This window comes from Peromyscus maniculatus, chromosome 12, assembly GCF_049852395.1.
Source record: "Peromyscus maniculatus bairdii isolate BWxNUB_F1_BW_parent chromosome 12, HU_Pman_BW_mat_3.1, whole genome shotgun sequence".
Classification (NCBI taxonomy): domain Eukaryota; kingdom Metazoa; phylum Chordata; class Mammalia; order Rodentia; family Cricetidae; genus Peromyscus; species Peromyscus maniculatus.
Genome location: NC_134863.1, coordinates 13,874,210 through 13,899,590, shown reverse-complemented (window position 1 = coordinate 13,899,590; position 25,381 = coordinate 13,874,210). Strand labels below are relative to the sequence as shown.

The window sequence follows — 25,381 nt, the reverse complement described above, 5'->3', positions numbered from 1 at the left end:
TTTTTAAGTTGATCTATCAGCAAAATGGAATCTCTGTGAATGATGCTGGCACGCACGAGGTCCCAGGACTTCTCTGCCAGCGACAGCTTGTGTTACAGCTTGGGAAGCCTGCCTCTGACCTTACCCCTAAGACCCTGTCTATTTCCAGCTGACTCTGTCAGGTAGAAACCATGGTCAGTGGGAACTCACAGGGACCACCAGGGGTTGCCCCTCTGGATTCTGCAGGTAAGGCCTGGTGCCTTGTTTGTTGTTTGTTTTAGGCCACACAACATGGTTCAGTAGAAACTGACTTTTCTATGTAGTATTGAAACTCTACAATCACAGATCTCTTTAAATTTTAGTGATCATCTTGTTCTCTAGATAAGGAGAAAGAAATAGCAAGGGGAAGTAGTTTGCCCTCGGTCAAACCTGGATTGAAATATAGGTCTTTTAGCCCACAGAGAACCTCAGTCTCCTAGGGGCAGCAAAAAGTTTTCTATAATAAGACATGTAACTAGGCTTTGTGTGCCGGAGTCTCCAATGTAACTTCCCAATTCAGTTCACTTAGCATAAAAGCAGCCCTGGAGAGTAATTAAATAAGTGTGTGGGTCTGTGTTCCAATAAAACTTTATCAACAAAAACAAATAGACTGTATTTGGCCCTCGTACCATGATTAGCTAGTCTGTGCTTTAGAACCCCAAATGGTCCATGAACCAAGAGGATAGGCATCACTTGAATGCAATGCAGACACTCAAGGCCCATACAGATATGCTGGAACAGAATCTGCGTGCCCACAGCCTCTCCAGTGATGTATGAGAAAGACTCTGTTGCTTGGCCTGGCTGATCCCCACCCCCACCCCCACCCCGGCGAAGAATGTCATAATGAAGTTTTGTATACTAGAAAAATGAGGTGTGAGGAGGTTAACCAACCTGTCCCAGGTCAATTGGTGGGTCTATAACTAGAGTCTGAGTTCTAGCATCCCAAACATGGGATGCTACACACCAAATAACCCACCCTAGCTAGCTCCAGCCTCATCACTTTGGGCTGGCCCTGCTGGAAATCCAAAGGGAGGCAATTGGTCTTTGGCTGACTTTGGAGCAGAGAGCACCAGCTGGGGCTCCTCCCACCCACCCCTATCTCCTGAGAGCTGGGAGGGGCTGGTGAGGTGGAAATGTTCCAGGGAGGCTGCTCACCATCTGCAGAGGGAAACCTGCTCTCACTGGGTTCAAGCTGGAGCTGAACTCTAGCTTGATTCCTGCCTCCAGCCATCTGCCTGTCACAATAAAAGAGGGACTGGGGAAACTTCACCCTTGACGAGCAGGTGGAGCAGCTAGTCCAGGTTCTTTGACAGGACTAAACACCTTGTTCTTTCGTTTTAATCATTGCTGTTCCATTGCTTGCACCATTTTGGTTTCCAAACCTGTCCCTGTTCTTTGCAGTAGCTCTTAAGCCACTCAATACTGGGCACTTCCTGAGATCCACCCCCACAGCAAAGCACCATGCTGGCCGCATGCCCAGATGCTGTTGTTCAGATTTCTTGGCTAGTTTCTATTTTGTGCGGGGACTGTGTATGTCTTAGTCAGTTGGGGCTGCTGTAATAGAATACCACAGGCTGAGTGGATTAAACAGCAGAAATTTCTTTCTCGTACTTATGGAGGCTGAGATGTCCAACATCAAGATGCCAGGCAATTTGGTTCCTGGTGGGGGCCCACATCCCGGCTTGCAGATGAACACTTCTTGCCCTATCATCAGTCACATGGAAAGCTCCTCTCTATATACCTCTTTTTCTAAGAATTTACCCTCAGGATGTCCCCAAAGCGTGCTCTGAAATTGAGAGCTGGTGCTTTAACATATGAATTGGAGGGAGAGGGGTGGGGCAGACACAAACATTTAATCCATAGTAGTATTTGATCTCAATTTTTTTTGGACAGTCTCACCGTGTAGCCCAGGCTGGTAAAGGACTCTTTAAATGCTAGGATTACTGTTGTGAGCTCTTATCCCTCAGTGTTATGGCTTAGTCAACTAACAAATAACATGTTGGTCTGCCGTTTAGTGAATACCTGCTTTGGAAACAAAAGACTTGTATATTTATTTCACTATTTGATTTTATGTCTGAGGAAGCTGAAACCCCTTGGGATTAAAAGACTAGGGTGAAATCACATTGACAATGTATAATCAAGCTGGACTCACACCTGGCCTCAGGTACTTAAGCTGATCCAGGTACTGCAGCTGCAATCGAAAGACAGTGTGGTCCAGTCCTCAATCCACAACGCCACCAGCATGGTGTTTTGCTATAGGATGGATCAAGAGGTGCCTAGCAACCGTGTCAATACTAGCATAACAGGCAAGTGCCATGGAATAGCAGAGCCAGTGGGTACCACAAAAGTGCGAGACACAAGAAAGAGGAGGAGGAGGTCTCTCCTTCAGAACCTGATTCTCAGCTACTCAGCGCTATGCCATTCACAAAGCAGGTGATCAATAAATATTCAATGGCCAAATGAATGAATGAACGAACAAGATAGAACAGGTATGTGCTAGTCCTAAATGCTGGCAAGGATTTGAAGAGACAGAGAATGAAAGAAAGGAGACGTGAGCTAATGCAGAATACGCAGAATATGGGTTTGCAACTGTAAAGCCTTCATTTGGGAGACAAATGGCTGAAGAGGAATAATGGGCAGAACCAAGGGTAGTGGTGGGTAGACACAGGCTGCTACGACCATCCTTTGATTATAGGTGAGTCCCCCGTCCCCGTCCCTGCACCACCAACTACACCCCTCCCCCCCACCCCACCCCCCCACCCCCCACCCCCGCGCCATAAACCACACCATTCCCTGCCTCTTCTATGCACAAGCTCGGCCTTGCCAGCCTACCTCTTCCTGAGCGGAGGCTTCTGTTGGCAGAGTGGACACTGTAAGCAGAGACCCGTGTCTCTCCCAGCACACTGCCAACTCATATTTCTTCCCATGTTCAGGTCAGCTCACCCAACATTTGTTATGCATCTAGTTATATTTAGCACCATATGCTAAAAATATTTTCCATTCGTCATCTCATTTTAACTCCCTATACGTTCCCTGCCTTGGTCCATTTTCTTCAGCTGTGACCCAGACCACAGCTCAGGGAGCTGGGATATCCAAGATGGAAGGATCATTCTTATACAGTCTCACCTCAGCAGCCTGGTGATGTCAGACCTCTTCATTTTTTTTTTTCTAGGACCTCCTTTCTTCCTGAGAAATCCCCCCTCCCCTGTTCTCCCCACCACTGCAGGTACATGGTTCCTCCCTTTCTAAAGCACCCACCCCTCTTCACAGAGGTTTAGAAGGCCTCCTTCCCCCATGCGGCACCTTCGCCAAAGCTCTGGCGAAGCCCAGAAGATACAGCCCCAGAATGAAGGGAGCCATTTTCTCACCCTATTGCTCACACAGGCAGGCCTACAGAACCCAGAAGCAGCCATATGCATTCCTATTTCTGTGCTCTCTCTCGCCTCACCAAGACTCGCACTGGACAGTCTATGCTCTGCATGGTGCTGACAGGCGAAGGCCTATCTACTGTTGACCAGTCAGGAAACTGGTCTTCATATTGGCAGGGGAGCTCAAACACGCCTAAGGATTGGTGCATCACCCTAATGAGGGAGACGGAGGCCCTGGGAGGGGACACGATTTCCCTAAGGCCGTGCTACTAGACAGAGCCCAATCAAAGCAGCATTCTACCTCCCACCTGTCAGACCAGCACCTCCCCCCCAACCTTGCTCTTTCTTTCTTCTCAGAACCTGGTCTCTCCGACCTACCCCTTTCCTGCCTCAGTGCGGGACAAAACTGACTTATGCCCTCTGGCTACCTTTGTGCCTTGATGAGGCTTGAGGTGTGTGAGAAGCCTAAGGACCAATGTGACAAGCTCATGGCACAAAAGAAGAGGTGCCCTTCAGGGAGGAAGGTCAAGTCCATGCCTTTATGCTCCTAGAGCACCAGGAACAAGAGAAGGCAAAGTAGATCCCACACCCCACACCTCCGCTCTGTCTCTCTCTCTCTCTCTGTCTCTCTCTGCCTCTCTCTCTCTCCTCTCCTCTCTCCCCTCACTCTTTCTCCTCTCTCTCTCTCTCTCTCATGCATGCACAAGAAAGTGGGGGGCGTGGCATCGCAGTTATGATTAGGATACCCAAGGGCCCATTTTAGGCCCTTTTTAGCATAAAGAAAACAGACATGGGAATGCATCTCCTGTCAAGATCTGAACACATCCTCTCTAAGGAAACACAAAATCGAAGTGACAGTGACTACTTCCTGGGGCTTCCTTCTGCTGCTCGGATGAGATGGGATTTGTCCAGAGCACTCACTGCCCTGCCAGGAGGATGTTGTGCCTACCTTCCAGAGGGTGCACACCAAGTCCCCAAGGAGAAGTGAGTGACAGAGTCACAGGGTTCAGACCCAAGTCTGTGGAGCTTGTGTTCTGCGTCATCCCCTAAGGCTGAGAACAAGAGAGAAGGGCTGTGAGGACTTTCTGTACACAGCAGTGTCCCTTGGAGAAGACCAGGACAGGTCTCTGGGCCTTTCTCCAGGCGGAGCCCTACCTTTCAGGCTGTAGTGCTCGTACACATGCTTTGAAATGCCTTGGTCAGGACCTATGCTGCATCTGTACTGACTCCAGCTGGGGTTCAGGTGAGCCGACCAGTGCCCGGCTTTGTTGGGCATTAGCGTTGAGCTACCAAGGACGCACAGACCACCTCCCTGGAAACACAGAGGCAAGAGAGGAGCTCCAGGCAACACCTGTCTCAGCCTTGGTGGTTGAGTGTGTAGGAAGGCCTGCCAGTTTCCACTCACCTGTCTAGACAGTGGGACTGCCCTTGTCCCTCTGCCAGGCAGAGGCCATGTCTAGGCCATGTCTTTCCTTTTGCAGAGGGAAGGAGGGCCTGTGTACCTACAGCACACATTGGCTTCTTTGGAGCACAGTGACGGGGGGAATTGCTGTTTACAGAATGCCTTCACATTCTCCAACACATCAAGGCAGGTTCTATTATGACCCCTCTTTCAGGCCGAATTGATCACCTCCTAAGTTCCTAAGTTGAAAGCCCTAAACTGTGGTACCTAAGAATGTATTACATTGGATACAGGCTCTTTTTGGTAATGTTAGTATATAAATTAATAGATTTTATTTTCTTCCTCCTCTATCACCTTGCCCCGCCCTCCCATCACCTTCCCCCCCCCCCACTTGCTGGTCCCTAAATGGACCCCTTTCTGCATCCATGTCATATATAATCATTACTGCCTTCTCCTCCCCTCTTCTCGTCCTTAAGATCTCTCCCTCCCTTTCTCCTTTCATGACCAGTGTGTGATATATGCAAAAATTTAAATCTGGAGTCCGTGTGTACAAGAAGCACGTGCTATTTGTCTCCCTAAATCTGGCCTATTTGCCTAAACAAAATGATCTCCAGTTTCATCCATTTTCCTGCAAATGGCGTAATTTGAGCCACTAAGACCATGGGTGTGCCTGTATCCCTATGGCATGCTGGCTTAGCATCCTTTAGGTGTAGCTACCTACAAGTACTATAGTTGGGTCATGTGGTAGTTCTAGTTTCTGTTTTTTGAGGAACCTCAATAATGCACAGGTTTGCATTCTAGAAATGGAGCCTTTAAGGATGTGATTAAGTAAATACAAAGCTGCTAAGATGAGACATGATCTAATCTTATTTCTGTCCTCATACAATATAAATTTTGGAATCACAGTGGCAATAGGGATGTGTGTGCACAGAAAGGTGTCTGTGTGGTCAAGGCAGCAGTGGTCTGTAAGCCAAAGAAAGGCTTCAGGGGAAGCTATCTGTCTTCGTTTGGGTTCTTATTGCTGTGAAGAGACACCATGACCATGGCAACTTGTATAAAGAACTCATTTAATTGAGGTGGCTCACTTACAGTCTCAGAGTTTCAGTCCATTATCATCATGACAGGGAGCATGGTGGTGTGCAGGCAGATGTGGTGCTGGAGCTGAGAGTCCTACATCTTGCAGGCAACAGGAAGTTAACTGACTGTCACACTAAGGAAAGCTTGAGCAAGAGATCTCAAAGCCCACCCCCACAGGGACACACTTCCTCCAACAAGGCCACGCCTCCTAATAGTGCCACCCCCTTGGGGGACATTTTCTTTCAAACCACCACACCAACCTTTCTGGCACTTTGATTTTAGACTTGGGCATGATTCCTCTGGCTTCCAGAGCTACGGGGGGGGGGGGGGGGGGGGGGGCGGCGAGGTCCTGAAGTCATGTCCCCTTGGATACCAGGGCTCTGCTAGCTTTTACCTGCCATTGTTGAGCTCTGGCCCCTCCTTCTGACAGTTGTTAGGACTAAATAAATAAAAGCAAAATGGGGTTGAGATAAGAAGTCGGAAGGAAAATAGTTGGGTCGAGCGTAAAGACAGGGTGGGATGCCCTTTATCCAAAGCACACCTTGGTTTCTGGCCTCTGCGTGGAGGTAAGGGACGGTAGGGACCACAATTTGATGTTATTCTGAGGTCTAATGTGGTTTGAGGACAGCTCTAAGAAGCCGTGCAGGTGAGTGCTTAGGAGTGGTAGGCAGAAAGAAGAAAGAGAAACAGTCTATTTTAAGCACCCCCTCTCAGCCAGGTGCTTTTACACACTTCTGGGTGAGCATTCTCCTCCCTAATTTTCACCTGAGAAAGTTCTAGATCAAAGCAGTCAGGAAGTAACTTGCTTCTATTCTTCACCTGAACTCCTGTGGGCACTTTTATTACCTCAGGCTCAACTTCTCAAACTTGGCTGTGTCTTGGAATCTTCCAGAGGGCTTGTTAGAACACAGTCTGCTAGACACTACCTCCAGAATATCTGATTCCACAGAGCTGAGGTGGGGCCCAAGGATGTGCATTTCTAACAAGTTCCCAAGTAATGAGAACACTGGTGGTTTAAGACCATGCTCAGGGAACCACTGGCCAGTGGCGACAGGAACTGAGCACACCGGATACACACAGTGATGTACTTCGGAATCACTGAGGACTGTTTCAGAATAAATGTGATGCCTGCATGCCCATGCATTTTAATTTAACTGATAGAGGGTACAGGCTGGGCAGCACTGCTTTTAAAAGCTCCTCAGGTAAGGCTAACATACAGCCAAGTCTGGGAACCACTGACATAGCCACATTCCCCTTTAATTTGCATCATCATTATCCGCTCCTGCTGCCCATGACTGAGGCCACAGGTAATCTGCCACTGACCAGTACCATTCATTCACAGCACCTCGGCCACATTTCACCCCCTTGTCTCAGAATACCTTTGCTAGAACTTTCCAGGTCTCTTATTTTTCTGCTGTTCCTTCATCTCTTTCCCCATTCAACCCAGACTTCATGGTACAGTAACTGAAGTTGTAGTCTGCCAACTGTGGACACGACCCCACCCCTCCTCTTGATGACTGTGTCTGTATGGAAGACCTTGAGGACTGTCTAAGCCAAACTAAAGGAAGAGCAGCCCAGAGAACGTTCTGGAAATAATGCTTGGTCTTTGTTACCATGAATAGAAGCTAACTTTTTTTTTAAAGATTACTTGTTGGTTATAATACAAATATCTATTTTAAGAAACACCTAGAAAAGCATAAAGAAGAAATAGAAATTAGCATTAATTTAATTATCCAGGTATTACCATTGTTAAGATTTTGCTGAGATTTGTCCTTTTTTTATGTGTATCTTCTTACCTAGTTGAGTATATGCTACATAAGTAAGCTTATATCTTGACATTATAATTAAACATCATATAAATACATATGCAGTTATTAAATATGTGTGTTGCGATTTTAAAACAAGGTCTCACATAGTAGACCAAGCTGGTCGGAGACTCACTTTATAGTCCAGGCTGTCCTTGAACTTACCACAGACTTCCTCCCCCATGCTCCTGGGTGCTGAGCTTAAGAACATGAGCTCCCACCCCTGGCTTGTAAATATTTTAATGGCAGCAAAACTTTCCATCATGTGGATACCATATTGTTTGTTTAACTGTTCCCATGTAGGAAGAAATATGGCAGTGGGGTTACTTTTATAAATGATGCTACAATGCATGTGCTTTCGTGAACTTGGGTTCTGTCCATAATTTCTCACACAGTCCCAAGAAAGTAACAGAAGAAGCAACGTAAAACCCTCAGACTTATTACAAGTGGCAAATTATTTTCAAAACTTTTTCTTTTTGTAACATCTTGGGTGTGTTATCTGTGTCTTCTTTTGCCAAGCCCTTGGTGTTTTGCTTGGTGTCACTAAGGATCGTGGGTCTGGGGGTGGCATGGTCAGATGTGCGTTTATAAAGCCGAATGCTGGCGGTTGAACAGGTTGGAACTGAGGTTGTTGTCCATGCTGTCCTACCCCTGCTTCCACATCCTCCCCTCTCCATTTTCCCACACCACGTCTTCCTTCTGTCCTAGAATGAAAATGTCAGGTGTGAATTCAGTATGCACACCTGCATGCCCAAAGCCTTGGCACCAAGGAACAGTAAGAGCAGGGCTGGAAGGCCTGGCCCACAGGCTACACAAACTTGTGCCCGGCCCCAATATCAACTCCTCTGGTTTTGGGCAGCTTTCTGAATAATAAAAATAAACAATAAATAATAATAAACATAGGGAAAAATACTACATACTTTAGTTCCATGACATTTCCAAGTGGGTTTATTGCTGAATTAACTTTCCCCTCTGTCCTGTGCCTGTCAACCCCCTATAGTATATGCCCATCTCTGTCCCTGGAATGTTCTCCTTTGTTCCTCCCTCCCAACCCAAAACCACCGCTTGATATTCAGCAATCCTTGCATGTTCTACACACCCACCTTCTGCACCTTCCCACTCAGCACCAGCTACTTAGACATCCCTGGCCTCACAGTTCAATTTGAGCATCTTCTTCACCGAATTCTGTTTCACCTTCTTAGACAAGACTCCTTCAGCAACAGAGTGCTTTATATTGCCATTTCCGAACACAGTGCCTAGGACGTTGTTGCTAACTCCGTAGCAATTCTGTGACTGAGTGAGTGAGTTCTGCTTAACTAAGGTGCATAGACATTCTACCTTAAACATTAATGAGTGGACGAGTATAAAAGCAATACGATCATGACACGATTGCCAAACTCACTCTGAGTCATTGGTACCCAAGGTAGAACAGACACCTGGTGTACCAGATGTCCCAATCCTGAATTCTGTGTTCTGAACACAGAATCTAAACATTCACTGTTGTTTGTTCCTAGACATTGATTTGCACTCTGCTCTCCTTCACTTGAGTACCAAACTTACTGTATACATAAGTCTCTCTGTGGTAGAGGAAGGAGAGAGGGGTGAGGTGACGACAGGACTCTTTTTAAGTAAGACACAAAGAAAACTGAAACCATGGGCTATTTATAGCTATCACACAAAAGAAGGGTCTTGATGCTTAGTTACTTTAGGAAGGAATGTAAAATAGATTTCTTTAAGACTTCCTCAGCAGGCATTCTAGAAAGTTGAAAGATAATTAGGCATTAGTAGAGAGGGCAAAGAGCCGCTAAGTCTTGCCCTCAGGGTCAGGGTTAGAGTTAGGGCTAGGGTGACAGACAGGAGTCACCTTTGTTATGCCTGAGAAGAGAGTACATAGTCAAAAGTGACATGAAAAAGGGATGCTAAGCCCCTGGTCCCTTCCCCTGCATCTGTGCCAGCCCCTCCCCCACCTGCCCACTCCTGCTGATGAGATCAGCCTTCATTATAGCTCTTCTGGAGCCAGGAAGCAAGGTAATGTGTGGGAAGTGATAGCTGCAAGGTAATGTGTGGGAAGTGATAACAACTTTAGAGCCATTCAACGGGAAAATTTGTTAAAAGACGGAGACATTGTAAAGCTGAAACACTTGAGTCTATTAAGTCCCCTGCTTCTTAGAACATTTTGTTACCAGGGCATGTTTCAAGGAGGGAAAACACTGAACCATTGAGCTCTGTCAGATATCAAAGCCTGGTACAAGAGCAGCGTTTTCTAAGGTGTCCGCCGTTTCTGCCGCTCTGCAGAGGAACTTCTAAAAACTTACGCCTTCGTGTTCTTCTCTTCTCTCCTGTCACAACACAGCTCCCCTGCCCTCCTCACCCCTAGAAGTAGTCTATTACATTTCTCTCTCCTCCCTCCTCATCTCCTGCATCCTCTTCTCTTGCTTCCTCGCTCCCTGCCTCCCCTACCTCCAGAGCCGATGCTGTTTGCATGGGCTCTATTAAGCCAGCACAATAAGCTAAGACTCTGCAATGATTATTCAACCCTCCATGGTAAGGGAGCTAATTAAGTGACTGGAGATTTAGACATTCATTGTTGATTAGCTCTAAACTCCTTCAGAGAGCCTGGAGTGTTCTCCTAAATAAGCCTTACCCTTTTATGGCTTCTTGTCCCAAGTCCAAATGAGATGGAGAGCTTAAGGAGACAGTATCTTTTCAGGGATGTTAAGAAAGGGGAACTTGCCGGGTGGTGGTGGGGCACGCCTTTAATCCCAGCACTCAGGAGGCAGAGCCAGGCGGATCTCTGTGAGTTCGAGGCCAGCCTGGTCTACAAAGCGAGTTCCAGGAAAGGCGCAAAGCTACCCAGAGAAACCCTGTCTCGACAAAACCAAAAAAAAAAAAAAAAGAAAGAAAAAGAAAAAGAAAGAAAGAAAGAAAGAAAGAAAGAAAGAAAGAAAGAAAGAAAGAAAGAAAGAAAGAAAGAAAGAAAGAAAGAAAGAAAGAGGAACTTATGGAGAGTGGAGTGTGAATGGGTGCAGAAGGGGAGCTCTGTACTTCTCACAGGTGGATTAGGCTCATGTATCTCTTGGTAGCTAACGTCTCTGGAGGATCATCCATTCGGACTTCAGTGTTGACATGTTACAATCAGTCCAGTGCTTTGGTTAACTGCCTCCATTAGATACATATCCACCAATGGAGTGTTTTTAAAACAACCATCTTCTAAACAAAAGAATAACTATTTCTTCGCTAATCTTAAACAGCATGTCTTTAGAGGACAGAAGCCATGTTGATGAACAAACAAAAAGCCTTGACACAGTTTTCTCACTTGTGGCTGTTAATAGACTAGTAGTAACTTGCCTCAGTCTTTGAAAACAGACTCTTGTGCTGCTAGCAAAGGAATAGACTGTTCTTTAAACTCTGCGTCTTAATTTCTGCTTCGGCTCTAACTGCACAGACAGTTGCATTTTAGAGTGAGTATGGGACCCAGCACCCAACATTACCCCTGCTATCCCTCACAGTAGAAAATGGAGGCAAATACCCAAGCAAAATGGATCACTCCTCCCAGGCTGGAATCAGAAGCCATCACCACCATTGTGGGCCATTGGTGCTGTGATATGGAGCCTGGGATTCATGTTTGTCTACCTCCTTTTCCACTGTGAGCCACAATGGTCTGACGTGGGTGAAATATTCTTCTCCTTTGCTTGACTTAGGCATGGGGTGTGTTGAAAAAGGCCCTTGATCTTCCAGAGGATGTCCACGGAGGATGGTTCAGCAGCAGCTAAGCACAGGCCAAATTTGAGTCTAATTAACCATCAGTCATGATTAGCAGAGCCAACATGTTGCTCTGACATTGAGAATAGATTGTAGACTCTTTAACATTTCTTCTCATCCTAGTCCCAATCCTTTATGTCTCTAGCAGCTAGGTTGGTGAATTTCAGAAACAGCTGGTTTGTCATTTTTGTTTTTCTGTATTTGAAGAGGTTTCTTCATGTCAGCCCGTTCGCTGGATACATACTAATCTTCTAAATCAAAACTTAAAAAAAAAAAAACCTGTAACTTGACTTCTGCGCACAAAAAGGTACATCTATTTCTTTTTTTGAGAAAGATGACTGACTCAGTATATGAAAACACACTTGAGTGGGAGGTAACAGACCTGGGTTGACCATCAAGGGACCAGACACTTCTGGACAGACTATCCTGAGTGAGAGAGAAGAATGTACATGGTCTTTGCTGTTCCCTCCACAGACCTCAGCGACCAGCTCCTTGAAGTGGTGGGTCTTGAGGGAGCCATGGAAATGGGACAGATCTACACTGGCCTGAAGAGTGCAGGGAGGAGGCTAGCTCAATGCTCCTCTGTCACTATTAGGTAAGTTCCCTTGTTACGCAGCATCTCCTGGGTCCCCCTACCCCCTTGAACATTCAAGCAGATAATAAAATAACTAGGGGGCTGCCTTCGGACTTCAGGCTACAGCAAATTGGCGAAAGAAGCTTGGCAGTATTGATAAAGAACACTTTGACTATATTCTTTAACTGTTACATATGTATTTTTCCCAAATATCTGCTCAGGCCATGTGGTCATTTGTACGTCTAGGATTTCAGGGATGACCATTTGGTATTGGATAGCCAATCGGTGTGCCCTTCCCTAGGGGAAGCTATTTCTCCTGCTCTCAGCATTCCTTGGCTGCCTGTAGTTCTTGGTGCAGGGTTGATGCCCCATGACTTTCCCCTACCTCTCCCCACCCCCATCCACGATAGCAGGGCTATTGGCGTCATCCTTGTTCTGGTCTTCTTTAGGCAGCCATGTTGGTGAGGTTTCACAGGTCATTGTCATTTCCAGCTTCTCTGTCATTTCCAAGAGACACAATCTCCACAGCAAATTCCCTGTCCCTCACTCTGGCTCTTACAATCATTCTGCTCCCTCTCCTGCTATGACTCCTGAACCTCAGGTGGAAAAATTGTACCGGGCCAGGAATAATGCTGTCATCAACTAGAGAGTCCATTATAACCTACCCTCTTAAAATTACCTGGTGACGTAAACAGTACATGTATAAAGTTCAGGGACCAGAGGTGCAATTCTTTGTCTTTTTCTTTTTATAAAAGTAAAACATTAGAATAATGCCAGGGGTCACAGCTGCTCTTCTGTGTGTGGACAGGATGCCTTCATATGCTAAACCATTAACATTAACAAACTTCTTGTGCTCACCAAGAGAGTAGTAGTTTTTTGGGGACATGGATGACACAGCCAGTCACTGCAAGTCTGGATGCTGTGGGGTCCGATAGGAGTTTCTCCAGTTTCAGCTCCCTCTGGGTACATTTTTCCCCTCAGCTTCTTACCCGCCCTGCCTGTTTGAGTTGCCTTCATTCCTTACCTCTTTCTCTCTCGTTTCAGATCCTATCTCTTGGTTTGCCTTGGGGCTCTCTTAGAAGGGCTAGGGGTAAAGGGTTTCCCAGAGGCGGTTAACTAAAGAACGCTTTCTCCCAGAAACCCTTGGGCAAATGTCAGAGAGAGCACAGTTGAGGAGTCTGTTCTTGGCCCTCCCACCACCCCTCAGTCAGAGCCCGTCTGTGGTTCCCCCAGGGTCTGCTCCACTATCCCCTTGTCAGTGCCTGTCTCTGTATCATCTGGATCTCCATTCCCCACACCTTACCCCCTCTCTTTTGGAACCATCGCTGCGACAGGACGGAGCCTTGTTTCCAGACCCACCTCTGCAGCCCTTGTCCAGAGCTCTCACGCTTGTGGGGCCAGTTTGCCCTTAGAATATTGCAGCCATCGCTTTTGTAGATTACAAAGAACACAGTGTCCTGACTGCCAAGGAATCGAAGAAGTTAAGTATGAGGGGGACTTTTTCCAGAAGTCAACAGATCTATTTCCAGATGGAAACACAGAGCTGAGCTAAAAGCTCCATCCCGCTAGGCACTCCTCAGATACTTCTCTATCCCTGAGTATGCAAAGGCCTCCTTTCTGCTGATAGGTTGTTTTTAGTATTAGATTTATCACTTTTATTGCGAAACATAATGAGTCCACCAGAGAGTTATTGCATCAAAATATAGTGCTTTCCCCTCGCATTTTGTAATGTCAAAAATAGGGACGCTACCAAGCTCAGGTAAGGAGTTCCTGTCCAGTGGGTGGTGACTGTTCACATGCCCCTGGCCAGAGGACTACCCTCCTCCCAAGGCATTGGAGGACAAGTAGAGTCTACGGAGCCCATATGCAAAATAATAATAATAATAATAATAATAATAATAATAATAATAAGTCTTTCCCAAGCAAGAGGGCAACACTTTCTCTTCACTTGTCCTCCTACATTTGGGGTCCCTATTCCTAGATGTCCCCCTTTCCCAGCACAGCCATGGTGCATTTGAAACCAGGGTATTCTGCCTCTTGGAGCTGAGTGCACATGGTAACCTCTGTAGCTCAGAGACATGACCTCCTGGATATGTTGCAACCACTCATCAGCCAGGAGCGCAGGCCTCTTCCTATTCCAGAGCAGAGCTGGGCAGGAACCACTTTCCCCTCTGGCTGCTCGCTGGACCGAGGTGGCGCTGCTCAGCAGTGGGGCTGTCATGTTTGCTGGCCAGGTGTCCGGGTGGCTGTGGCTTTCGGTGTGCCCATGACAGTTTCTCACAGTGGGGTCTGAAGACGGAACCCGGAGAAACTCCTATAGAAACTATTAAAGCACAGATCTGTAGGCCTGCCTCCAGACCTGCCACGTCCAGTCCCTGAGATGGGCTGAAGATTATGTTTTCAGAACGTTCCCCTGGTCTCAATGAGCTTCTCCTAAATGAGCAAGTGAGGTCTTCACTTGTCTCTCTTCGGTGGGAGTGGTGATGATTCTCCGACTCTGAGGGCCTCACTGTTGCTTCTTTGGTTTGGGGGTTCCAGGACTAACAAGCTTCTGCCGATGCAAGTAGATGGAGAGCCCTGGATGCAGCCATGTTGCACGGTAAGTTTGCTGGTCCTGGAGGTGAGCATAAGAAGCATGGTTTTGTTTTGTTTTGAAGACACTGACTTGATATAAAATCGGTGCATCTCAACCTGACAGGGACCCTGGAAGATTGTCTAGAATAGCCCCTTTTCTACTTTGTTCTGAGACTTCATCCATGGTACTTGACCGCCTCAGCTTGAACCTACCCACATGGCAGGGTCAAAAGAAAGACTGTTCCGCTGAGGAGCAAGTCCAGATGTTAGAGAATGCTTCCTTATCTGGAGCCAAGCCTACACACACCAAATCCTACCCGGTACCCAGACACACTTCCCTTAGTGCACCCACGGCCTTGAGGACCTCCCTGGAAACTCCACAGGAAGGACAGGTTGGTTATCTGCCTTGGTATGGTACCAGAACACGGAACATGGTGCCAGACTTGTAACGACAACCCTAGAATGCCATCAGCAAATGAATAAGGGGCATGGAACAGGAAAGCTATAGTTTCACAGGTTGAGGCAGGAGGATTATGAGTTCAAGACTAACCTGAGCTACAGAGTAAGTTCAAGATGGACCAGGGTTACAGAGCGAGACCCTGCCTCAAACAGACTGGGACTAGAGAGACAGCTCAGCAGTTAAGAGCTGTTCTTACACACAACCCGGTTTCCATTCTCCTACCCACATCAGGCAGCTCTCAACTGCCTCTAACTCCAGGTCCAGGGGCATCTGACCCCCTTCGGCCTCCACAGGTGCCTGCAGGTACGTGGTGCACGCAAGCTCATGCGGACACACACATACACATGAACAGAAATAGAAAACAAATAGACCTCCCCTGCTGTCTAGCTAGACTTACGTTAGTTCCAGTCAGCGCTGCTATGAGAGTTAGGCCCCCTCATTTCGGGGCCGTTCCCCCTTAAGGACCCAGCTCCTGGTTTCAGGGCATCCACTGGGGAACTTCATGAGTAATGCCCTCAATCTGACAGCAAATATGCAATCTCAGAAGAGACAGAAGCTGTCTTCCTGAGCATCTCCACTCTTCCATGATAATAGTCTCTTTGGAGCCCTTCAAGTATCAAGCTCTCTTTTGTGTTTTGTTTCTAATGCCTTGAGTGGCATCTTCTATAAAGGTCAAAGGTAGAGATTTCTTTGCAAATTCTTACCATAACCGTATGAAGGGGTTAAAAAAAATAAAATAAAATAAACCACACTGTAATAAGAACTAGTAATGGTTGCTGGTGAGATGGCTAAGTAGGTAAAGGCACTTCCTGCCAGCCAATCCTCATCACACACAAAGCGCTCTCTCTCTCTCTCTCTCTCTCTCTCTCTCTCTCTCTCTCTCTCTCTCAGAAAGCAACATACCATGGGCACCCACATACAAAACTCTGTCTCTGTCTCTCTGTTGTAGGCAGATTTTCTGTCCCGCCAGCCATCTCCCAAATAACCATATAGAAACTTATTATTAATTATGAAAGCTTGGCTGATATAAAAGCTTGTTCCTAACTAGCTCTTTCCATTTAAACTAACCCATTTCTACTCATTTATGTGCTGTTGCATGGCTTATGGTTTGTTACCTCTCCTCCTTCATGTCCTGCTTCCTCTGTATCTCATGGCATCTCCTCGTGACTCCACCTTTCTGCTACTTCCCAGCATCCTCTTTGCCCCAGAAATCCTGCCTAGCTATTGGACGTTCAGCTTTTTATTAAACCAATCCGAATGACAAATCTTCACAGTGTACAAAAAGATTATTCCGAAAAATAATGCTTTTTTGACATTGTTTCTAGAATTTTAAAGTGTAAAATGATGATACAACCCAAAATTCTCTTATTTCAGAACATGACGACAAATAGATTGCTTTAACATAGACTCAAGATCAAAATATCTTACCTTCTAAGTTTAGATTGACTGTTGACTCCAGGGGTTCTGATCAATACCAGCAAACCCTTTTCCACCTGACATGTTCAGAAGTTTGGTGTGTGCATTTGTGCATGAGCACATGTGTTCCCGCGAGGCTATGTGCATGCAGGTATCCATCGGTCTCAATGCCTGTCTGAGATAGAGTTACATTCCTGGTTCTTTGTGAGGAGAAGGGTGGATAAAGCAACCTAAAACAGCCCTCATATTGTTTTAAATAAGACTAATGTTAACTGTTCTCAGAACTGGACTTTGTTTTTTTCTCCTCAAAATTAAAACTTTTTTTTCTTTTGGATTTAATGAAGTATTGCTAGTGGAAGTCAGTTTGGCAAGGTGAGAGATGTCAAACTTTTGAAAGGTGTGCAGCCTGATTTAAAACCAAATCCTGAACCCTTTTAAAGAACAATAAAACATATTTTACATGCTAAAAAAAAAAAGATTATTCCACAACAACGTGTGTGTTATATATAATATTGTATACAGAAGCTGAATACTGTTCTTGCATGAGAAATCAAATGAAAAATAATAATATTAAAAGACAAAGTAAATAACTTTAAACACAGTAAAATCTAGGATCGGTTTTTTTCGACAAGGCAAGTGTTTAAAATCTCACTTTAAAAGAGAAAAGCTGATATCAGGACTATTAAAATGTAAAAAATATCTAGCGAATGTAATATAAAGTCTTAATGTATATGGCAACGGCATTATTTAATTATAAAACAATATGTAATTTTGATTCTAATCAAGTTGTACCAAAAAAAAAAATTGAAGGAAATCCAACCATTAATGAAATAGAAAATGCTTTCAAAGACTCATCTACAAAGTGACCTCAAAACCCATGAACTGAGCAGGGAGGGGCTCATGAGGCCCTGAGGATCTAGATACAGTCAATGGCTTCCAGTGTGAGGCAGGACATTTTCTTCCGTGGTATAATCAATGGTAAGCTGTCTGTGCTCCTGTACCTCCTCACTTACGCTCCGGTAAAGAGGCCTAGTGAGACCTGATGCCCAATAAAACAAAAGGCACAAAAGTAGATAGGAAACTAGTTAAACGAACACCAGTGGACTGGGAGCAGGCGGGAGGGGGTTGTGGGTGAATGTAACCGAAGTACATTACACACATATATGGAAATGTCATGATGAGGGTCTGGGGGCAGAAGTCGGTCAGGAAAGTGCCTGCTACATGGCATCAGGACCTGAGTTTGGACCCCTGATGCCTGTATGAGAGCCTGGCATTGGCACGAATGTCTGTAGCTCTGATGCTGGAACGTCAGAGAAAAGGGGATCCCTGGAACTCTCTGCCCACCCCAGGTAGCCGACCCGTAAGCTGTGGACTCAGTGACAGACTCTCTCTCAATAAGATAAGACAGAGAGTGATACAAAATACGAAACCGTCAACCTTGGGACTCCACAGGCATGAGTACATACATGCATGCACACTACAAACATATGTGTACTATACCTCACGCACACGCATATATCCCACGTACACAAAAAACTGAACTGAAAAAAAATTATACCTAAAAATAGAAAACTGTAGAACAATGTGACTCAAATTTGAATATGATATAAATATTCAAGCCAACATATAGGAAGGTCAGTAAAATATGCCGACAGGATCATTCAACCCTTAGGACATATCATAGGAATGAGAACAGAAACCTGCTGTCATTGGTTTAGAGAAAAGTGACATGATAATATAAATAGATGACCAAAGTACTCAATTACATTCAACATTTTTTAAAGATTAATTTTAATTGTACATATATATACAGGTGCCCATACAGGCCAGAAGAGGGCATTGGATCCCCTAGGGCTGGAGTTCCCGTGATTGTGGGCTTCCCGATGTGGGTGATGGGAACTGAACTGAGGTCCTTTGCAAGAACAACAAGCCTTCTCTTCAACCCAGCATTTCTTTTGTTTGTTCATTTATTTTGTCTTGTCTTATTTTGAGACAAAGTCTTCCTGTGTAACCATGGCTGACCCAGAACTTCTCCATAGACCAGGCTGTCCTCAAACTCAGAGAGATGAGCCTGCCTCAACCTCCTAAGTGCTGGGATTAAAGGTGTGAGTCACCATGCCTAGCAATATTTCTTATTTTTAGAGAGATTCAGAGAATACTATGACTTCTGGGCAGTGGTTGCAAACCTTTAATCCCAGAACTCAGGAGGCAGAGTCAGGAGGATCTCTGAATTTGAAGACAGCCTGGTCTGTAGCTAGAGTTTTCCTGCCTTGCCCACAGTCAGGACAAATCTTTGTCACCCGCCAGTCCCACAGCCACTCAGACCCAACCAAGTAAACACAGAGACTTATATTGCTTACAAACTGTATGGCCATGGCAGGCTTCTTGCTAACTTTTCTTATAGCTTAAATTAATCCATTTCTATAAATCTATACCTTGCCACGCAGCTCGTGGCTTACCGGCATCTTTTCATGCTGCTTGTCAGGGTGGCAGCTGGCAGTGACTCCTTCTGCCTTCCTGTTCTTTCTTTTCTCCTCTCTGTTAGTCCTGCCTGTACTTCCTGCCTAGCCACTGGTCAATCAGTGTTTTGTTTATTGACCAATCAGAGTAATTTGACATACAGACCATCCCACAGCACTGGTCTATAGAACAAAATCCAGGACAGCTAAAGATATATAGAGAAGCTTTGTCTCAAACAAACAAACAAACAATACTAGAACCAGAAAGAAATTCATTCAAAATAATGAAAATTTTGTTAAATCCTAAATAATAACAAATATTTTACTTAATACTAAAATTTTAGTAAAAATTCCTATTAAAACCACAAACAAGAAAGAAATGTTAACACTGCTTAACAATGCAATATATACAAAAGAGAAAATAAACATAAATATTTGGGAAATAATCAACTGTCACTATTGTAAGGGATGGTGGCCATAGAAAACTCAAGCACTCAGTGGAAAACCTCACAGCATAAATTGTTTCAGGAAAGTCCTATAGAAAAGTAGACAAAAATAACAGCATTCCTATATACCAGCAGTTACCAACCCAAAAAGTCTACTAGCAAAATAAACAATTATTGTAACAGTAGCCACAAGATATAAAATATACAGCTGAATTGTGGGACATGAATGAGCCTTCCCACAAGGTGTAAAGTTTTAAAAGGTGAATATGGAAGCCATCTTGGTTTTTTTTCCCTTTGCTATGATAAAATACCCCAACAAAAGCAACTTAGGGAAGCAAAGGTTTGTTTTGCTCACAGTTCCAGGGTACAGTCCATCCTCGTGGGGAAGTCACTGAGGCAGGAGCTTGAATGAACTGGTCACATTGCATCTGCAGTCAAGAGCAGAGGGTATGCTCTGCATACCAGGATCCCTTGGCCTGGGGACTGGTGTCATCCATAATGGACGGGGCTTCCCATCTCTTTTTATATAAACAAGACACTCCTCCACATGCTGACCTGACCTAGACAAGCCCTCAGTGAAACCTCATCCCAGACAATGATTCTGGACTATATCAAATCAATAAAATGTAGCCATCACAGAGATATCCCACGTCTTAAATAGAGATCCCCAAATCCCCATTCAAACTTTTTAACCTGACAAAACAATGCAGTTCCCAGAGGAATAAAAAAGGAACTTTAAGAGAAGAGTTTTCAACCTTGACGTTATTGCAGGGGGAGGGCAGAAATTGTTGAGATATTTATAATCCTAAAGGCAAGGTGCTTGTAACAGCAATACAAAAGAACAGGCTAGTTCCTATACTGTAAAAAGAAACTAATACTTGGAATCCAGTAGGGAAAAAGTTCTACCAATGTAAGAATGTGCAGATAATTTGCAGGTAAGATGACTCAGGCTACTAACCTATGGAGTAATACATGATAACACAATTTTTGAAAGGGGGAAAGATTTTTCAAATTAAGACAGTGAGAACACCATGTAACTCTACACATGCCAAATAAGTGTAAGAAAATATTTCCTTCTGCCAAGGATATGGGAAGGCCTTACACTCGGTAAGACAGGAGAATGAACCGGTCCAGCTTTTCTGGAATGCATCTTGAACCATGTATCAGGAGGAAACGTGTGGCTCGGCAGTTAAGAGCGTTTGCTGTTCTTGCAGAGGACCCAGGTTTGGTTCCCATCACCCACCTGGTGGCTCCCAGCTGTCTATAACTCCAGTTTCTGGGGATCCAGTGCCCTCTACTTTCCTTTGTGGGTGCTGCATGCACATGGGTCACAGACATGCAGGCAAAACACTCATAGACATAAAATAAAAATAAATAACAAAAAAATGGAATTTTCACAAAAGTCCAACATTCATGAGGAGGTAGGTTTTTAAAAACTTTTGTAAAATTTATTTTATGCGTATGAATATGTGTGTATGTATGTGCACTGTGCATGCCTGATACCCTTGGGGGTAGAAGAGGGTACCAGATCCCCTCTTCTAGATAGAGAGTTGTGAGCCACCATGTGGGTGGGGGAAACTGAACCTGGGTCCTCTACAAGAGCAGCCAGTGTTCATAACCCCTGAGCCATCTCACCAGCCCTACATGATATTCATCAAATGGAATCATTTTTTAAACATCGAAAGTACAATTTAATAAAATGTTAAGGGCTAGAAGTATAGTGCAGTGGGCAAAGCCTTTCCTAACATACACAAAGTCCACGATTCACTCTCCAGAACTGAGTAAGAGAAACTAATTAAGTAAAGGTAAACTTACATTTTAAAATGAAATTTTGAGGATATTAAAGCACTGTCAAAATAATATCAAATAAAACAGCAGATTTAGACATTGGTTTGATTTTGGTCAAGACATGCAAGCATAAAAATAATTTAAATAGTATACCAAGAAAACAGTTGTTATCTGGAGGATTTTCAAACTTTAAAATTGTTTTATAAAGCCGGGTGGTGGTGGCGCACACCTTTATCACAGCACTCGGGAGGCAGAGGCAAGTGGATCTCTGTGAGTTCCAGGAAAGGCGCCAAAGCTACACAGAGAAACCCTGTCTCAAAAAACAAAACAAAAGTTGTTTTATAAATTCTTAAAAATGACCAGATATCTGTTTATGTATAGAAACACATAGATATATGTAAAATCTATATTTATTAGGAACGTTTGCTTACTCAGTGCTGTAAAATAGTATCTCATGCATCACACTATAATCCCAGCACCGGGGAGGTGGAGACAGAAGGATCATAAGTTTGAGATAATAGTCAGCTACATGATGAGGTGGAGGTCAGCCTGGGATACACGAGACTTTCTCAAAAAGTGAAATTTAAAAAGAATCTCCTTCTAAAGCTGAATAATAGTTAAATCATTACATTGAAAATGACCACAGTTATTCAAGCTGGCGGCTTCCAAACTTGAGTAAATGTGAGGCTGGGGTGAGGGTTAAAATTTATGTGATTGGAACACTTCTCAGAGTTCTAACCTGGTTGGTCTTGACGTCCAAGAACTGGACTTTCTGACAAATCCAGGGAGATGTTGATGTGTAGTTTCAGGGACCCACGTTTGTGAACCTCTGCTGTAGTTAAACCTCCCACGGGTCGGTCAGTCAGTCTCCCTCTTGCATAGCTGTCCCACTACATGTGAAGCCTGTCTTGGTTTGTTTTTCTGTTGCTATGAACTATTTTAACAAAATCAACTTAACGAGATCTTAACAGAATCAACTTCTGGTCCACAGTTCAAGGGTACAGTCAAGGCAACAGGAACAGGAAACAACTGGTCACATGGCCTCCACAGTGAGGAAAAAGGAACAGATGAATGCACCCTTGTCCTCCTCTCCGGTTCTCCATTTACACAGTCCAGGACCCCAGCCAGGCTGTGGTGCCCAGGACGTGAAGGTCTTACCTCCTTAATGAACATCATCAGGCTAGGGTGATTCTAAATTCTGCCAAGTTGGTCTGTCTGCGACTGTCACTGTTACGAAGGCCTTTTGTGCTAGGAAACGCTCCTGAAAGAGGATTCCAAGACCATGGAGAACCCAGAAATATCTAAGATTGTTTGTTTGTTTTTTGAGACAATGTTTCTCTGTGTAACAGCCCTGGCTGTCCTGGAACTTGCTTTGCAGACCAGGCTGGCCTTAGAGATCACAGAGATCTGCCTGCCTCTGCCTCCCACTAGGATTAAAGGTGTCTGTCACCACTTCCGGCAGAAATATCTAAGATTTAAAAGATGATAATATCTCTTTCATTAGAAGGCCCCCCTCTTCTATGATAACTTTAAGAAAGAAAATTTCCTTAACTTCTCAAATGTCACAGAGAGCATTACAGATCTTTCGGGCCTGTGCCCTGCCACACTCCAGTGACCAGGGAAGGCCTGGGGCACTTCCCACGTGATTTAGGAAGGCTTCGCACTCACAGCTTGGGTCGTGTTTACTAGTTGCAAGCCATTTGCTCTCAGGTGGCAACATTCAAGAGCTCCCTCCCTTTTAGTGCTTCTTTTAAATGATAAAACGCATTGGTTTTCGGAAACTGGTACTGCAAAGGCAATCTCTAACAGGAGTGAAATTTAGCATTTTACTCTGTTTAAAGGAGACATCAGTCAGGTGGTGGTGCACACCGTTAGTCCCAGCACAGGGGAGGCAGAGGCAGGTGGCTCTCTGTGAGTTCAAGGCCAGCCTGGTCTACAGAGTGAGTTCCAGGACAGCCAGACAGCCAGGGCTACACACACACACACACACACACACACACACACAAATACAAACATGTCTAGGAAAAAAAAGAACTCACAAGCTATGGTGGTCTCATGAAGTTTGAACTGTGACAGGGAGTACTGGATCAGTTCATTCTGTTCATCAGAACACTAACAATAGCCCCCCCCCCCATCATTAATTTCCAGCTCAGTAAGCAAGCAAGTTTGAGCTTTGACTAAGACACATAGGATGCTCTTTCAGTAAGGGTTGACAAAGTGGTTTTATCTCCTCACTGGACTTGACTGCTTTATCCACATGCCCTTCTAACTTGGGGATAAAGGCCTGATATCCTTTCCACTCAAGACGAGGCTATGTTTTTATACATCTCTCAGTTAGCTGCAGCAATCAAATCCTCAAACATGAGTAAATTATCGTGTTAAAGAGGCATTCCAAACGCCCACCCTACGGGCCTGGATGTGGCAGAGCCCGCTTAGAATCCCAGCTCTCAGGCTGGAGATAAAGGAGGATCACCATGAATTGGAGGCCAACCTGGGCTACATAAGGAATTCTAGGCCAGCCAGGGCTATACAGTGAGCCCATCTTTAAAAAAAAAAAAAATGCAAAACAGATTTGAGTTTCGCTTCCTCTGTTAGCCTTGGAGGTGCTAACAGGCAAGTCTTAGTTCAGTCAGAGGCAGAGAAAGAAGCAAGGACCTTCTCTCGTAATGAAACCATGTACAGCTGCCACCAGTGTCCCCAAACTTAGCCATCTCAAATGCCAGGAAAATGCCCTTTTCTCTGGCCTGGTTCCTCCTACCCAGCACATTTTCCCAGCAAGCATCCAGTTGGTTCAGGGATATCTAAGTGAGGAGGCAGAAGTCTTTCTCAAATGAGTGGCTGAGCTCAGCAGTGAGAGAAGGCTTATCCCAAAGCCGGTGTCACGGATCTCTACCGTCTGAGCGTGCTAGGGTGCAGGCCATGGAGAGGTGCTGCCAGAGTCCCCCTGTGCCTCACCTCTATCAGAGCTGGAGCAAATGTAACAGCTACAGTATGGCGCACACTACAAAATGGTGTGTGGTGGATTCTTGATCCGATCCTCTGGTGGAGAATCTTACTCTGCGGGGAAAAGCCAACAGGACTGTCATTTCAGTTCTATCACCAGGCTTTGCTGGTTGTCCAGCGTCTTTCGCTTCCATGCTTTTCTTTCTAGTTCCTGGAGGCCTGTGAATGTGAGCCTGACTTACAGTGGTGCCTTCACAGCCTGACGTTCCCACTCGAGCTCACTCTGATGGCTGCTGTTGAGTGATGGCCCATAGTCTTTTTCAGTTGTGTTTTGTGGTTTCTGATTACCTCACAGGAACCCAGGCTTGCCATTCCCTTTTAAAGTCCTGTATCAACCAACTGCCCAGCCTCCCATGTTCCTCATCCTTTGCCCTCATCCCAGCCTGTTCGTACGTCATCCCTGTTGCTAGAGTTTTCCGGCCTTGCCCACAGTCAGGACAAATCTCTGTCACCCGCCAGTCCCACAGCCGCTCAGACCCAACCAAGTAAACACAGAGACTTATTTTGCTTACAAACTGCATGGCCGTGGCAGGCTTCCTGCTAACTGTCCTTATCTTGCTAACTGTGCTTTTATCTTAAATTGATCCATTTCCATACATCTATACTTTGCCACGTGGCTGGTGGCTTACTGGTGTCTTCACATGCTGCTGGTCATGGCGGCGGCTGCAGTGTCTCTGGTCATGGCGGCGGCTGCAGCGTCTCCTTCTGCCTTTCTGTCCTTTTATTTCTCCTCTCTGTTAGTCCCACCTATCTTTCCTGCCTAGCCACGGCCGATCAGGTTTTATTTATTAACCAATCAGAGCAACTTGACATACAGACCATCCCCCAGCACAGCCAAGTGCAGACCATCTCAAACACCTGCACTCAGGCCCATGGTCCTAATCATCCTCTATACGGACCTGCTGGGTAACGCCACAAAGAACCCAAGAAGGGCTCCCACAGGACATACAGAACATCCCACAGCACGTCCCCCTACCCCGTACCCTCTTTTTCTCCTTTTCCTTGCCTTCAAACTGCAACCCCCCACCCCGCCCCCGTTCTCATCATTCTTGTTTTTTACATAACTTCTTTTTTAGACCCCCTGGCTAATCGTACATTAATTTAAAATTGATGATGGGTGTCTCTTCAATAATTCTATTTTTTTTTCTCTATGGTCACACTGTCACTTTCAATGGTATGGTAAAAACCCAAGAGTAGGTTCACAGGGTTATAAGGCTCTGTTTCCTTTG

General features: G+C 45.2%; 1 protein-coding gene across 3 annotated transcripts in view; it reads left to right on the top strand.

The window, feature by feature from the left end:
* The window catches only part of Dgkg (diacylglycerol kinase gamma), a 209,540-nt gene that overhangs the window by 180,284 nt on the left and 3,875 nt on the right, over window positions 1-25,381 (top strand). For all 3 annotated transcript variants that reach the window (XM_006985051.4, XM_016003621.3, XM_076548617.1), the window contains 2 exons: window positions 11,907-12,027; window positions 14,545-14,605. In XM_006985051.4, coding sequence (XP_006985113.1) covers window positions 11,907-12,027; window positions 14,545-14,605 — 182 coding nt within the window. The remainder of the gene's footprint in view (window positions 1-11,906; window positions 12,028-14,544; window positions 14,606-25,381) is intronic.